The 16,747-nt window shown below is 66.3% G+C and overlaps 3 protein-coding genes across 3 annotated transcripts in view; all 3 read right to left on the minus strand.

Annotated features, from left to right (window-relative positions):
• GPT (glutamic--pyruvic transaminase) overlaps positions 1-6,424 on the minus strand; it is a 24,554-nt gene extending 18,130 nt beyond the window's left edge. The window contains 3 exon segments of the mRNA XM_084282576.1: positions 1,599-1,643; positions 1,645-1,810; positions 6,220-6,424. Of these exon segments, the coding sequence (XP_084138702.1) occupies positions 1,599-1,643; positions 1,645-1,800 (201 nt within the window). The 5' untranslated portion in view covers positions 1,801-1,810; positions 6,220-6,424.
• PPP1R16A (protein phosphatase 1 regulatory subunit 16A) lies at positions 6,216-15,292 on the minus strand (the record flags this gene model as incomplete). The annotated part of the gene is given in 16 exon segments (XM_084281707.1): positions 6,216-6,322; positions 7,399-7,493; positions 7,589-7,614; positions 7,616-7,719; positions 10,223-10,232; positions 10,234-10,299; positions 10,378-10,437; positions 10,441-10,503; positions 10,587-10,717; positions 10,803-10,906; positions 13,337-13,380; positions 13,382-13,411; positions 13,413-13,442; positions 13,444-13,485; positions 13,583-13,656; positions 14,617-15,292. Coding segments are annotated over 16 exon segments (1,386 nt in total). The 5' UTR covers positions 15,017-15,292.
• A 1,277-nt stretch (positions 15,293-16,569) lies between these two features.
• VPS28 (VPS28 subunit of ESCRT-I) overlaps positions 16,570-16,747 on the minus strand; it is a gene marked incomplete at its 3' end in the record, with an annotated part of 6,776 nt that continues 6,598 nt past the window's right edge. The window contains exon 8 of the mRNA XM_084281708.1: positions 16,570-16,650. Within this exon, the coding sequence (XP_084137834.1) occupies positions 16,570-16,650 (81 nt within the window). The remainder of the gene's footprint in view (positions 16,651-16,747) is intronic.

The following is a 16,747-nucleotide window of genomic DNA, read 5'->3' on the forward strand; positions in this document are numbered from 1 at the left end:
GGGTTTATGGGGGGGGGGTCCCTGGTTTGGGGGACCCCATATTTGGGGGGGGGGGGGTTGGGTGGAACAGGTCCCGGCCATTGGGGGGGGGGCTGGGGGTCTTTTGGGGTCCATAGGATGGGCTGGAGACCCCAAATTGGGGGGTCCCCGTGGATGGGGGGGTCACCCCGGTGCTGGGGGGTCCTGGATTTGGGGGGGGGGTCCCGGATTTGAGGAGGGGGTCCCAGATTTGGGGTGGGGGGTCCCGGGCCATAGGGGGGGGTCTGGGCATGGGCTGGAGACCCCAAACTGGGAGTCCCAATGGTTATAGGGTCCCCGGTGCTGGGGGTCCCAGTTTGGGGAGGGGGTCCCGGATTTGGGAGAGGGGGGGTCCCGGATTTGAGGAAGGGGCGTCCCCAAGGTTTCGGGGTTTGGGTTTTGGGGTCGGGGGGTCTATGGGGGTCCTGGGCATGGGCTGGGAGACTCTAAATTGGTTATAGGGTCCCCGGTGCTGAAGGTCCTGGTTTGGGGAGGGGGTCCCAGATTTTGGGAGGGGGTCCCGGATTTGGGGTAGGGGGGCATCCCCAAGGTTTCAGGGTTTGGGTTTTGGGGGTCGGGGGTCCTGGGCATGGGGCTGGAGACCCCAAACTGGGAGTCCCCATGGCTATAGGGTCCCTGGTGCTGGGGGGGTCCCGGTTTGGGGAGGGGGGTCCCAGATTTGGGGAGGGGGGTCCCGGATTTGGGTAGGGGGCATCCCCAAGGTTTCAGGGTTTGGGTTTTAGGTTGGGGGGGCTTTGGGGTCCCAGGCATGGGCTGGAGACCCCAAACTGGGAGTCCCCATGGCTATAGGGTCCCTGGTGCTGGGGGGTCCCGGTTTGGGGAGGGGGGTCCCAGATTTGGGGAAGGGGGTGTCCCCAAGGTTTCAGGGTTGGGGTTTTAGGGTCGGGGGGGTCTATGGGGTCCTGGGCATGGGCTGGAGACCCCAAATTGGTTATAGGGTCCCCGGTGCTGGGGGTCCCGGTTTGGGGGAGGGGGTCCCAGATTTGGAGAGGGGGGTCCCGGATTTGGGTAGGGGGCGTCCCCAAGGTTTCAGGGTTGGGGTTTTAGGGTCGGGGGGTCTATGGGGTCCTGGGCATGGGCTGGAGACCCCAAATTGGTTATAGGGTCCCCGGTGCCGAAGGTCCCGGTTTGGGGAGGGGGTCCCAGATTTGGGGGAGGGGGGTCCCGGATTTGGGGTAGGGGGTGTCCCCAAGGTTTCAGGGTTTGGGTTTTAGGGTCGGGGGTCCCGGGCATGGGCTGGAGACCCCAAACTGGGGGTCCCAATGGTTATAGGGTCCCCGGTGCTGGGGGTCCCAGTTTGGGGAGGGGGTCCCGGATTTGAGGAGGGGGTCCCGGATTTGGGTAGGGGGCGTCCCCAAGGTTTTGGGGTTTGGGTTTTGGGGGTCTGGGGGTCTATGGGGTCCTGGGCATGGGCTGGAGACCCTAAATTGGCTATAGGGTCCCTGGTGCTGGGGGTTCCGGATTTGGGGATGGGGTCCCGGATTTGGGGTAGGGGGCGTCCCCAAGGTTTCGGGGTTGGGGTTTTAGGGTCGGGGGGGGGGTGTGGGGTTATCCCATACCTGGCGCAGCTCCTGCTCCAGCTGTAGGGCGCGGGTGACAATGGGGGCCGCGCACGGCGTACTCCACGCGCCGCACGGCCGGGTTCATGGTGGCACCGCTCAGCACCGGGGGCCGGGGACCCCCCGACCCCAAGGCCCCCGACCCCGACCTTGACCCCGACCCCGACCCCAAAGACGTCGCCGTCGCCGCCGCCGCCGCCATGGCCGGGAGCCTGTGGGGTCGCCGAGCTCTCAGGGCCCGCATTTGGGGCCGGGGATATGGGGTTGGGAAGTTGGCACCGGGACAGGAGGGCGAAGGCGGCACCGCCCCGGGGGCAGAGACGGGGCACGGGGCGGGACGGGGGGTGTGGGGGGGGTGTGGGGTGGGTGTGGGGGGGGTATGGGGCACGGGAGGTGGGTATGGGGTGTGGGGTGTCGGGGGGTATGGGGTGAGGGGTATGGGGTGGGATATGGGCATGGGGTGTGGGTATGGGGTGTGGGGCAAGGGGTGGGGGTGTGGGGTGGGATATGGGGCACGGGATGTGGGTATGGGGTGGTGGGGGGTATGGGGTATGGGTTGGGAATAGGGCATGGGGTATGGGGCATGGGGTGGGGGTGTGGGGTGGGATATGGGGCACAGGAGGTGGGTATGGGGTGTCAGGGGGCATGGGGTATGGGGTATGGGTTGGGATATGGGGCATGGGGTGTGGGTATGGGGTGTGGGGTAAGGGGTATAAGAAGGCAGTGGGGTGTGGGGTGGGGGTGTGGGGGGGTGGGATATGGGGCACGGGATGTGGGTATGGGGTATGGGGTATGGGGTGTCAGGGGGCATGGGGGAAGGGGTATGGGTTGGGATATGGGGCATGGGATGTGGGTATGGGGTATGGGGTACAAGACGGCAGTGGGGCACGGGGTGTAGGGGGTGGGATATGGGGCACAGGACGTGGGTATGGGGTATGGGGTGTCGGGGGGTATGGGGTGAGGGGTATGGGTTGGGAATAGGGCATGGGGTGTGGGGCAAGGGGCATGGGGTATGGGGCATGGGGTGGGGGTGTGGGGTGGGATATGGGGCACGGGAGGTGGGTATGGGGTGTGGGGTGTCGGGGGGTATGGGGGAAGGGGTATGGGTTGGGATATGGGGCATGGGGTGTGGGTATGGGGTGTGGGGTAAGGGGTATAAGACAGCAGTGGGGTATGGGGTGTGGGGTGTGGGGGCACGGGGTGTGGGGTGGGTGTGGGGCACAGGACGTGGGTATGGGGTGTGGGGTAAGGGGTATAAGAAGGCGGTGGGGTATGGGGTGGGGGTGTGGGGGGTGGGATATGGGGCACAGAGCTTGGGTATGGGGTGTTGGGTACGGGGTATGGGGCGTCAGGGGGGCATGGGGCAAGGGGCATGGGGTAAGGGGCACAGGGCACGAGGTGGGTGTGGGGCACGGGACGTGGGTACAGGGCATGGGGCAAGGGGCATGGGGCACGGGACGGCAGTGGGGCACGGGGCGGGGGATGTGGGGCACGGGATATAGGGCACGGGGTGCGGGATATGGGGCAGGGGGACTGGGGGGCACGGGGCACAAGATAGGATACGGGACACGGGGTGTGGGGCGCAAGGTGTGGGGCACAGGGACGTGGGGTGTGGGGCTCAGGGTGTGGGGCACGGGGCTGTGGGGCACGGGGCTATGGGGCTGTGGGGCTGTGGGGCTGTGGGGCTGTGGGGACGGAGGCAGGCAGGGACCCAAGGTTATGGGGACGTGGGCACGGGGCCACCGGGACGCGGGGACGGGGCCAGGAGCCGCCGGTGGCACCCGGCACCGCCAGGACCCACGGCACAGCCGGGGGGGGGGGGGGGGGGGCAGGGGGGAGATGTGGGGGCAGGCCCCATAGCAGACCCCACAGCTCCCCATAGCGCTGCCCCACTGCTGCGCCCCCCCAACCCATTGCCCCCACGTTCCCCCTGCACCCCCTCCTGCCCCATAGATCCCAGCTGCCCCATAGCCACCCCCACTGCCCCACAGCCCCCTGCCCCATAGATCCCCCCCCACAGCCACTCTGCCCCATAGCTCTCCTGCCCCATAGCCCCCCCTCCTGCCCCATAGCCTCCCAGTTGCCCCATAGCCCCAATTGCCCTATACCACCCTGCCCTACAGCCGCCCTGGCCCCATAGCTCTCCTGCCCCATAGCGCCCCCCACTGCCCCATAGCCACCTGCCCCATAGCCCCCCCAACTGCCCCATAGCCCTCCAATTGCCCCCTAGTCCCCCTGCCCCATAGCTCTCCTGCCACCATAGCCCCCCACACTGCCCCATAGCCCCAATTCCCCCATACCCCCCTGCCCCATAGCCCCCTGCCCCATAGCTCTCCTGCCCCATATCCCCCCTAACTGCCCCATACTCCCCCTATTTGCCCCCACCCCCCCGATTGCCCCATAGCCCCCCCAAACTGCCCCACACCCCCCCAACTGCCCCATAGCCCCCTGCCCCATAGCTCTCCTGCCCCACATCCCCCCCTAATTGCCCCGTACCCCCCCCCAACTGCCCCCCACACCCCCCCAACTGCCCCACACCCCCCGCCCCATACCCCCCCCAACTGCCCCATAGCCCCCTGCCCCACAGCCCCCCTGCCCCATAGCCCCCCCAATTGCCCCACCCCCCCCCAATTGCCCCCCACCCCCCCCCAACTGCCCCCCGCACCCCCCCCAATTGCCCCCCCCCCGACTGACCCGCGCTGCTTCATGGCCCCCTCTGCCCCACAGCGCCCCCTGCTGCCCCAAACGGCCACCGGCCTTAGCCCCGCCCCGCCGCGCCCCCGCAGCCAATCAGCGCCAGGCCCCTTTATCCTTGGCCCCGCCCCCCGCCGCCCATTGGCTGCAGCCGCGTCCCCACAGAGGGGTAGGGCTGGCCCCCCCCTCCCCCTCCGTGGGGCGCCCCCTAACTGCCAGTGGGGGGGGGGCTGGGGGGTGCCCCATAGCGCCCCATAGCGCCCCATAGAGCCCCATAGTGCCCCACAGTGTGCCCCATGCACCCATATTGTGCCCATATTGTGCCCCATAGTGTGCCCCATAGCGCCCCATAGCCCCCCATAGCGCCCCATAGTGCCCCACAGTGTGCCCCATAGCGCCTGTGCTGTGCCCCATAGTGCCCCATAGCGCCCCATAGCACCCATATTGTGCCCCATAGTGCCCATTGTGTGCCCCATAGCGCCCCTTCCGTGCCCCATAGCGCCCCATAGCACTCCACAGTGTGCCCCATAGCGTCCCATATTGTGCCCCACAGCACCCAGTGTGCCCCATAGCACCCCATAGTGCCCCATAGCGCCCCATAGTGCCCGTTGTGTGCCCCATAGCGTCTGTGCTGTGCCCCACAGTGCCCATATTGTGCCCCACAGTGCCCCATAGTGTGCCCCATAGCACCCATATTGTGCCTCATAGTGCCCCATATTGTGCCCCACAGCACCCACAGTGTGCCCCATAGCACCCCATAGCGCCCCATAGTGTGCCCCATAGTGCCCCATAGCGCCCCACAGCACCCACAATGTGCCCCATAGTGCCCCATAGCACCCATATTGTGCCCCATAGCGCCCCATAGTGCCCCTTAGTGCCCATATTGTGCCCCACAGTGCCCTAGTGTGCCCCATAGCACCCACTGTGTGCCCCATAGTGCCCCTTCTGTGCCCCATAGTGCCCATATTGTGCCCCATAGTGCCCGTTGTGTGCCCCATAGCGTCTATATTGTGCCCCACAGCACCCATATTGTGCCCCCTAGCAGCCTGCTGTACTGCCCCATAGCGCCCCATAGCGCCCAGTGTGCCCCTTAGTGGCCCACAGTGGCCATATTGTGCCCCATAGCGCCCATATTGTGCCCCTTAGTGCCCCATAGCGCCCAGTGTGCCCCATAGTGGCTATTGTGTGCCCCATAGTGCCCATATTGTGCCCCACAGCGCCCATGCTGTGCCCCATAGCACCCAGTGTGCCCCATAGCGCCTAGATTGTGCCCATACTGCCCATCATGTGCCCCATAGCACCCATATCCTGCCCCATAGCGCCCATTGTGTGCCCCACAGCAGCCCACCGTGCCGTGCCCCATAGCGACCCACTGCTGTGCCCTATAGCACCTGCACTGCATCCCACAGTGACCCACCGCCCTGCCCCATAGCGAGGCGTGCTGTGCCCCATAGGAACCCCCATGCTGTGCCCCATAGCCTCACACCCAGTCCCCAAATCAACCCACCCGCCCCACAGCCCCCACTGCGCCGTGCCCCATAGCTCCCCCCCCCGTTTGCTGTGCCCCATAGCCGCCCCACAACCCCCTCCCCAAACGTTTCCAGTTCCCAGTCCCCAAACCACGGGTGCCCACACCCAACCCTTACATATGGGGCACCCCATAACCGCCCCCCCCCTTCCCTATGGGGCGCCCCACACCACCCCACACCCCCTCCCTCCCGGCCAGCCGTGGGTCCCAGCCCCACATACTCACTCCTGGGCTCCCATGGGTCCCAGCCCCACGTGCCTCCCCGGGGGGGGGCCCCCTGGGTGTGGGCCCCTTATCAGCCCACACGCTATGGGGCGGCGCTGGCTGTGGGGCTGCCCCACATCTCCCTGCCCCCCACCCACCCCTGGGTCCTTTTCCCTTGCACCCGGCCGGGCTCACCCCACGTCCACGCGCTGTGGGGCAGCCGTGGGGCAGCCGTGGGGCAGGGAGGCGGCCGCCTTGTCCCCGTGGCCGTCGCCGCCACCCTGACCTTTGCGGGGCCCTAAATATAACCCGGCAGCTGCCGGGGGGCCGCGACCCCCACCCGCTGTGGGGCAGGGACACTTGTGGGGCGCCAGGACCCCATAGCAGGGGGGACAGCCCCGCTGCGTGTCCCCCCCTATAGACACTTATGGGGCAGCGCCGCCCCACAGGGCTGCCCCACAAGTAGGGGGCTGGGTGGGCGGGGAGGGGGGGGGGTCACCGCGCTCCCAGCCCCATAGCGCGCCCCATAGCGGGTGCTATGGGGCGGAGGGAGGTGGGGGGGGGGGTGGGGGGGGGGTTCCTTGCTATTTTTACAGCGCCTCGGAGGTGACATTGGGACCCCGGGGCGTTGCCAACACCGACGTGACAGCGTGGGGGGGTTTTTTTGGTGCAAAAAAGCTTTAATTCGGGTCGTGGAAAAACTTAACGGGACGGGGGGCACCCGACGGGGCGTCCCCGCGCCGTGGGGTGCCCCCAAAAGCGGGGTTTTTTGCCCCCAAAAGTGTGTCCCCCCCCCTCTCCAGGCTCACATCACCTTGCAGCAGCGCTGCTTGGGGGCCGGCGGCTCCTCGGGGGGGGCGGTGAGGCGGAGCAATGGGGGGGGGGGCGGCACTTATGGGGCAGCCGTGGGGCGGAGGTGTGGGGCGCTGCTGCTGCTGCTGCTGCTGCTGCTGCTGCTGCTGCTGCTTGGTGGCCGCTCGCTGCCGCTTCAGCTCCGCCAAGGTTTGAGCCGGGAGCGGGTCCGGAGGCGCCGGCGCCGGGGGGGGGGCCTGGAAAGGTGACGTTGGGGACACCCCCAAAAGCTTGGGGACATCGGGGACAACCCCAGGGTGGTCCTAAGGGGAGCGGTGACCCCCCCCAGGGCACCCCAGGGCACCCCAGAGCACCCCAGGGTGCCCCACACCAGCGCCAAGGCGCTGCGCCCCCGTTGGGACCTCTCCAAGACGCCCAAGGGCTCGGTGCCACCGCTCGGTGCCACCGCCACCACCAGTTGTCCCCAAGGCCACCGGCTCACCTGGGGGCAGCGCCGTGCTTCGGCCTCGCCCTCCTCTTTCTCCTCTTCCTCCTCCTCCTCCTCCTCCTCTTCCTCCTGGCCTCGGTGTCCCCGCTGCCACACCAGAGCCTCGCGCGCCCGCGCCCGCCGGTACCGCTGGCTGCGCTCCGTCACGCTGGCGCGCCGCGCCGCCTTGCTGGGGACAAAAAACAGGGGGACAAACGGGGTCACCGAGGAGAGGGACACACAACCCCAAAACCTCGAGAACTGACCCCAAAAACGGCCTCTCACCCGCGGCTGCCGGCGCTGGAGGTGCGGGCGCCGGAGGGAGGAGCGGTGGCGGCGCTGCGAGCGCAGGACGGCCTCGCGCCTCTGCTTCAGCTCCAGCAGCTTGGCGCGCACCTCGGCGTCCCCGCAGACGTCTGGGGACACCGAGGGGACACCCCCGGGGGACAACCCCCCGGGGACGCCAAGGGGACGTCGGGAGGGGTCCCCAGGTCCCCAGGGGTGTGGTGGGGCGCGTGGGGACCTGGGGTTGCGGAGGGTTTGTGGGGTTGGCGGTCCAACCCCATGGGGTTGGTGGTCATCCTATGGGGTTGGTCACCCTATGGGGTTGGTGGTCACCCTATGGGGTTGGTGGTCACCCTATGGGATTGGTGGCCACCCTATGGGGTTGGTGGCCACCCTATGGGGTTGGTGGCCACCCTATGGGGTTGGTGGTCACCCTATGGGGTTGATGGTTACTCTATGGGATTGGTCACCCTATGGGGTTGGTGGCCACCCTATGGGGTTGGTGGCCACCCTATGGGGTTGGTGGCCACCCTATGGGGTTGGTGGTTACTCTATGGGGTTGGTGGTTACTCTATGGGGTTGGTCACCCTATGGGGTTGGTGGTCACCCTATGGGGTTGGTGGCCACCCTATGGGGTTGGTGGTCACCCTATGGGGTTGGTGGCCACCCTATGGGTTGGCCACCCTATGGGGTTGGTGGTCACCCTATGGGGTTGGTGGCCACCCTATGGGGTTGGCCACCCTATGGGGTTGGTGGTCACCCTATGAGGTTGGTGGTCACCCCAAGGTCTTGGTGGTCACCCTATGGGTTTGGTGGCCACCCTATGGGGTTGGTCACCCTATGAGATTGGTGTCCACCCTATGGGATTGGTGGTCACTCTATGGGATTGGTCACCCCATGGGGTTGGTGGTCACCCCAAGGTCTTGGTGGTCACCCTATGGGCTTGGTGGTCACCCTATGGGCTTGGTGGTCATCCTATGGGGTTGGTGGTCATCCTATGGGGTTGGTGGCCACCCTACGGGCTTGGTGGTCACCCCATGGGTTTGCTGGTCACCCTATGGGATTAGTGGTCACCCTATGGGATTGGTGGTCACCCCTTGGGTTTGGTGGTCCCTTCCCATGGGTTTGGTGGTCACCCTATGGGTTTTGCTGGTCACCCTATGGGTTTGGTGGTCACCCTATGGGATTGGTGGCCACCCCATGGTCCCCACAGTCCCTACAGAACCCAAGGTCCTTGCGGTCTCCTCCATGGTCCCCTCCCCATGGTCCCCTTGGTCTCCATAGACCCCATAGACCCTATAAACCCCATGGGCCCCATTGTCCCCCACAGACCCCCAAGGTCCCCATAGACCCCGTGGTCCTCATGGTCCCCATAGTCCCCCATGGTCCTTATGAACCCCACAGACCCCATTGTCCCTATGAACCCCATGGTCCGTATGGTCCCCACAGACCCCCAAGGTCCCCACAGACCCCATGGTCCCTATGAACCCCATGGTCCTCATTGTCCCCACAGACCGCCAAAGTCCCCAAAGACCCCATGGTTCCCACAGACCCTCACGGTCCTCATTGTCCCCACAGACCCCATGGACCCCATAGTCCCCATGGTCCCCATAGACCCCATAGACCCCCATGGATCCTATGAACCCCATGGTCCCTATGACCCCCATGGTCCTCATTGTCCCCACAGACACCCAAGGTCCTCACTGTCCCCATAGACCCCATGATCCCTATGACCCCCATGGTACTCATTGTTCCCACAGACCCCATGGACCCCACAGACCCCACGGTCCTCATTGTCCCCATAGACCCCCAAGGACCCATAAACCCCATGGACCCAATGACCCCCATGGTCCTCACTGTCCCCATAGACTCCCAAGGTCCTTATGGTCCCCATAGACCCCATGATCCCTATGACCCCCATGGTCCCCATTGTCCCCATTGACCCCATGGTCCCCACAGACCCCATGGTCCCCATAGACCCCAAAGGTCCTCAATGTCCCCATAGACCCCCAAGGTCCCCATAGACCCCATGGACCCAATGACCCCCGTGGTCCCCATTGTCCCCATAGACCCCATGGTCCCCACAGACCCTCATGGTCCCATGGACCCCATAGACCCTATAGACCCCCATGGTCCTCATTGTCCCCAAGGTCCTCATTGTCCCCATAGACCCCATGGACCCCATGGTCCCATAGACCCCCAAGGACCCAAAGACCCCATGGACCCAATGACCCCTCATTGTCCCCATAGACTCCCACGGTCCTTATGGTCCCCATAGACCCCATGACCCCTATGACCCCCATGGTCCTCATTGTCCCCATTGACCCCATGGTCCTCATTGTCCCCATTGACCCCATGGACCCCAAGACCCTCATGGTCCTCATTGTCCCCATTGACCCCATGGACCCTATAGACCCCATGGTCCCCATCGTCCCCTTAGACCCCAAAGGTCCTCATTGTCCCCACAGACCCCCAGGGTCCCCATAGACCCCACGGACCCAATGACCCCCACGGTCCTCATTGTCCCGATAGACCCCATGGACCCCATAATCCCAATAGACTCCGTGGTCCTCATTGTCCCCACAGACCCCAAAGCCCCCACAGACCCCAAGCCCCCACAGACCCCACACTCACCCAGCGGCGTCCTCGTCCATCGCCGACTTCCCCCCGAGGTCTGCGCCGTGCGCCACCAGCAGCTCCACCAGCGGGATCTACGCGGCACCCACCGTCACCACCCACCGCCCCCGACCCCAAACCCGCCCCCAAAGTGTCCCCAGAGTGTCCCCAACCTGTCCCCAGCAGGCGGCGGCGTGCAGGGGCTGCCACCCGTCCTCGTCCGCGCGCTGGTGCTAGGCCTCGTGCCGCAGCAGCAGCTCGGCCGCCTCCAGGTACCCGTTGGCCGCCGCGATGTGAAGCTGCCACGGAGGGACAAATTTAGAGGGTGGAGGGGTTCGGGGGACCCCCGGCGTGTCCCTAAATCTGTCCCTTGTCCCCTTACCAGGGGTGGCGCCGCGCGCGTGGTCCCCGGCGCGTCCAGGTCGGCGCCGGCCGCCAGCAGCGCGCGCACCTCGTCCAGCAGCGCCCGCTCCGGGGCGCCCCGCGCCTCCTCGATGCGCTCCTGGGTGATGCCTTTGGGGACAGAGGGAGGCGTGGCACGGGGACAGACGGACAAAGGGGACAATGGGGACACGGGGGGCGAAGGGACGGAGCTCACCCTGCTCGGCCATGGCCGTCTCCAGGCAGTCCAGCGTGGCCTCGTCCTCGCACAGGTCGTAGGGCATGTCGCCGTCGGAGGTCACCGCCAGGAGGTTGGCGCCGCTGGGGGGGACAGGGGGACGGGGGGACGGGGGGAGTGAGGTGGGGGGGACAGCACGGGGATGTGGGGACACCACAAGGACACCACAAGGTTGTGGGGGACACCACAAGGACGTGGGGGGCACCACAAGGACATAGGGACACCACGAGGACGTGGGGGGCACTGGGCCACCACAAGGACATGGGGACACCACGAGGACGTGGGGGGACACTGGGCCACCACAAGGACATGGGGACACCACGAGGACACCACAAGGATGTGGGGGGCACCACGGGGATGTGGGACACCCTGAGGACACAACAAGGCTGTGGGGACATCACAAGGAGGTGGGGACGTGGGGACACCCCAAGGATGTTGGGGACACCCCAAGGATGCGGGGGACATGGGGACACCACAAGGATACGGGGGACACCCCAAGGACATGGGGACACCCCGAAGACACCACAAGGATGTGGGGATGTGGGGACACCACAAGGACACCATAAGGATGTGGGGGACACCCTGAGGACATGGGAGACACCTCGAGGACATGGGGACACCACGAGGACACAACAAGGCTGTGGGAACATCACAAGGAGGTGGAGACGTGGGGACACCCCAAGGATGCAGGGGGACACCATAAGGACGTGGGAAAGTGGGGACACCATGAGGACGTGGGGACACCCGAGGATGTGGGGGGCACCCCGAGGACACCACAAGGCTGTGGGGACACCACAAGGACATGGGGACACCACGAGGACACAGGGGACTTCCCAAGGACACCATTAAGGCTGTGGGGGTCACCACGAGGACGTGGGGGACACCTCGAGGATGCTGGGGGACATGGGGACACCCCGAGGACATGGGGACACCACAAGGACACATAAGGATGTGGGGGGGACACCCTGAGGACATGGGGGACACCACGAGGACACAACAAGGCTGTGGGGACATCACAAGGAGGTGTGGGACGTGGGGACACCCCAAGGACATGGGGACACCTCAAGGATGTGGGGGACACCCCAAGGATTTGGGGGACATGGGGACACCACAAGGACATGGGGGACACAGGGACATGGGGTCTTGGGGATGTGGGGACGCCACAAGGATGTGGGGGACACCACAAGGACGTGGGGACACCCCAAGGACATGGGGACATCACAAGGATGTGGGGGACACCTTGAGGACACAACAAGGCTGTGGGGGTCACCACAAGGACGTGGGGACACCCCAAGGATGTGGGGGACATCACAAAGGACGCAGGACATGGGGGACACCCCCAAGGACATGGGAGACGCAGGGACATGGGGACGTGGGGGATGTGGGGACATTGGGAAATGGGGATGCCACAAGGACCTGGGGTCGTGGGGACCCAGGGACATAGGGACACAGGGATGTGAGATCTGGGGACACAGGGACACGGTGGACACAGGACATGGAGATGCCACAAGGACAGCAGGACGTGAGATGTGGGGACCTGGGGACACAGGGACGTGGGGACACCACAAGGACGTGGGGACACGAGACACAGGGACATGGGGACACGAGGATATGGGACATGGGGACTTGGGGACATGGGGACACAAGGATGTGAGATATGGGGACATGGGGATGTGGAGAGATGCCACAAAGCCACGGGGGCCACGAGACACAGGGACACTGGCGACATGAGGACACGGGGACACAAGGACATGTGACACGGGGACACGGGGACATGAGGACACGAGGACACAAGGATGTGAGATATGGGGACGTGGGGACACGGAGAGATGCCACAAGGCCACGGGGCCACGAGACACGGGGACGCGGCAAACACGAGGACACGGGGACACAGGGACACAGGGCCACGGGGCCACGAGGACATGTGACACGGGGACATGAGGACACGAGGATGTGGGACATGGGGACACGAGGACACAAGGGTGTGAGATATGGGGACGTGGGGACACGGAGAGATGCCACAAGGCCATGGGGACACAAGACACGGGGACACAAGGACATAAGGACATGAGGATGTGTGACACGGAGCCACCGGGGCCTACGGGGATGTTGGACATGGGGACATAGGGACATGGGGACAACGGGGACACAAGGATGTGGGACACAAGGACATGGGGACACAGGGTGTGTGAGATACGGGGATGTGGGGACACCGAGAGATGCCACAAGGCCACGGGGCCACGAGACACGGGGACACGAGGACACGGGGACATGGGGACACGGGGACGTGTGACATAGGGACAACGGGGACATGAGGACACAAGGATGTGGGACACAAGGACATGGGGACACAGGGGTGTGAGATACGGGGACGTGGGGACACCGAGAGATGCCACAAGGCCACGGGGGCCACGAGACACGGGTACACGAGGACACAAGGACATGGGGACAGGGGACACAGGGCCACGAGGACGCGTGACACTGGGGCCACGTGTGACACGGGGGCCACTCACCGTGCCACCAGCAGCTCCACCAGGTGGCGGTGGCCGCAGGTGGCTGGCGGCGTGCAGCGGGGTCCAGAGCTCGGCGGTCGCGGGCGTTGACGCCGGCGCCGGCCTCTCAGCAGCAGCGTCACCACGTCCCCGAGGTCATCGATGCAGCACTGGGGGGGGGGACAAAGGGGTGTCACCTGGGACTGGGACCAGTACCGGGAGCGGTACTGGACCAGTAAGGGCACTGGGACCAGTTGTAGGGCCGACCTGGTGCAGGGCGGTGAGGCCGTCCTCGTTGCACAGGTCGGGGGCTGGCGCCCGGCGCTCAAGGAGCTGTCGCACTGCGGGGGGGGGGGGACACAAAAATTTTGGGGTCACCTCCCCCCATCCGGGGTCGTGGGGTCATGCTCAGGGTCACGGGGTCACCCTCGGGGTCGTGGGGTCACCCTCAGGGTCACGGGGTCACCGCCTGGGATGTCCCCGAGCCACGTGGGGACATGGGGAGGTCATGGTGACACCGGGGGGGGTCACGGTGACACGGAGAGGTCATGGTGACACTAAGGGGGTCGTGGTGACACCAAGGGGGGTGGCAGTGACACTGAGGGTTGTGGTGACATTGGGGGGGTTGTGGTGACACTGTGGGGGGGGTCATGGTGACATCACAGGGTCGTGGTGACACCGGGAGGGTTCTGGTGACACTGGGGGTCTGGTAGTGACACTGGGGGGTCATGGTGACTACAGGGGGTGGTGGCAGTGACACTGAGGGGTTGTGGTGACATTGGGGGGGTTGTGGTGACACTGAGGGTCTGGTAGTGACACTGGGGGGGTCATGGTGACACGGGGAGGTCATGGTGACACAGGGGGGGTGGCAGTGACACTGGCGGTGTTCTGGTGACATGGAGAGGTCATGGTGACACTAAGGGGGTCGTGGTGACACTAAGATGGTCACGGTGACACCGGGGGGTCATGGTGACACCACGGGTCATGGTGACACTGGGGGGGGTGATGGTGACACCAGGGGCTGACAGTGACACCGGGGGGGTCTTGGTGACAGGCCGCCGGGGGTCCTGGTGACACCGGGGGTGGTCACAGTGACATTGGGGGGGGGTGGTGACACCAAAAGTTTGTAGTGACACCAGGGGGGTGGCAGTGACAGTGAGGGGGTCACGGTGCCACCGGTGGGGTCGTGGTGCCACTGGGGGGTCATGGTGACATTGGGGGGGTCCTGGTGACCCCGGGGGGGTGACAGTGACCCCGGGGGGGGGGTGGTGACAGTGACAGTGACCCCGCGTGCCCCCCACCTTCCTCCAGGTCGCTCCGCGCCGCCGCCTCCAGCAGCCGGACGCTGGCCGGGAACCTCACGCGCTTCTCCGTGCCGCCGTCCCCGCTCTTCCTCCTCCTCCTCCTCCTCCTCTTCCTCGCCCCGTTGCTGTCACCGCTGTCACCGCTGTCACCGCTGTCACCGCGTCGTCCCCGCGCCTCCTTCTCCAGCCGCGCCCAGGCCTTGAGCTGCTGCGCCCGGCGCCGCTGGGCGTGCTTCAGCCGCTCGGCCGCGCTCATCCGGCTCACCGCCGGCATCTCCGCCAGCAGCTCGGCGTGCTCGGCCATACTGGGAGCACTGGGAGCACTGGGAGCACTGGTGGGGAGGGTGCGGAGGGTGCTGGGGAGCTCGGGGTTCGGCCGCGGTGCCCCCGGGGGCATGCCGGTGCCGGGGGGTCACCGCCGTGCGCCCGGCATCGCCCGGTGGCCTTCGTCCTCCTCGTCCTCTTCGTCCTCCTCTTCCTCTTCTTCCTCCTCCTCCTCCTCCTCCTCCTCCTCTTCCTCCTCCGGGGTCCCGGTGCTGAGGCCGAAGGCGTGGAGGCCGCGGTGAGGGCGCGGTGCCGCTCCCCGCCGGACCTTGCTTCGGGCACGCCCGCGGCACAACCTGCCCTTCCTCCTCCTCCTCCTCCTCCTCCTCCTCCTCCTCCTCCTCCTCCTCCTCTTTCTCTTTCTCTTTCCCTTCCTCTGCCGGGGAGGTCGCCCGAAGCAGCCCCAAATTTGCCTTTTTTGCACCCGAAGCTGGGCACCTGGCTCGCACCGACAGCGGGACACGGGGACACGGGGACGGGGTCCCCGAGGCCACCGGGGTGGGGGAGGCCGGTCGAGGCGGTTACCTGCCGGCCTCGTTATGCTCCGGCCTCGTTACCCGCCGGCCTCATTATCTGCCGGCCTCGTTACCTGCCAGCCTCATTACCTCCTGGCCTCTACCTTCCGGCCTCTCCACTTTCTGGCCTCGTTACTTGCCAGCCTCGTTACCTGCCTCGTTATGCTCCGGCCTCGTTACCTGCCGGCCTCATTACCCACCGGCCTCCTCCTTCCCCTCTACCCTTGTTACCCCCCCAGCCTCGTTACCTCCTGGCCTCTACCTTCCGGCCTCATTACCCCCCAGCCTCGTTACCTGCCTCGTTAGCTCCTGGCCTCCACCTGCCGGCCTCTACCTGCCTGACTCATTAGTTACCAGCCTCGTTACCTGCCCACCTCATTACCCGCCGGCCTCCTTATGCTCTGGCCTCATTACCTGCCGGCCTCGTTACCCCCCGGCCTCATTACCCACCGGCCTCGTTACCTCCTGGCCTCTACCTTCCAGCCTCGTTACTTGCCCCCCTCGTTACCTGCCCCCCTAATTACCCCCCCAGCCTCCTTCCCCCCCAGCCTCATTACCAGCCGACCTCGTTACCAGCCTCGTTACCCCCCAGCCTCATTAACCACCAGCCTCCCCATCCCCCAGCCTCGTTACCCCCCGGCCTCGTTACCCCCCAGCCTAATTACCCCCAGCCTAATTAACCCCCAGCCTAATTAACCCCCAGCCTCCTTCCCCACCGGCCTCGTTACCCCCCACCCTAATTACCCCCGCCCTAATTACCCCCCGGCCTCGTTAACCCCCCGGCCTCGTTACCCCCCCAGCCTCCTTCCCCCCCAGCCTCATTAATTAACCCCCGCCCTCATTAACCCCCAGCCTCATTAGGCTCCGGCCTCCCCTCCCCCACCCCCACCCCCATGGCCCCGCCCCCTCCCGGTGGCCCCGCCCCCCCCCCGTTACCGCCGCCGCCGCCGCCGCTCCCCCCCCCGCCGCTTCCGGGGGGCGGGGCCTCCGTTGCCATGGCGACCGCCCCACACTTCCGGTCTGGAGGGGAGGGCGGGGCTTTGTGGGCGGCGCCATCTTGGGTGTGGCGCGCGGGGGCGCCGCCCCCAAGATGGCGCCTGGGGGGCGGGGCTTAGAGGGGGCGTGGCGACGGCGGGGCGGTGCGCTGATTGGGCGGGGCGCTGAGGGGGGCGTGGCCTGCAGGGGGCGTGGCCTGCAAGGGGTCACCCGCGGTCGTTGTCCCCAGCTCACCCCGGGGGGGGGGCGCCCTAAGGGGGGGGGGAGGGGGGCGGGGGGGGGCCCCGGGCCCA

This window comes from Netta rufina (genome assembly GCF_964035555.1).
Source record: "Netta rufina genome assembly, chromosome: 2".
Classification (NCBI taxonomy): Eukaryota; Metazoa; Chordata; class Aves; order Anseriformes; family Anatidae; genus Netta; species Netta rufina.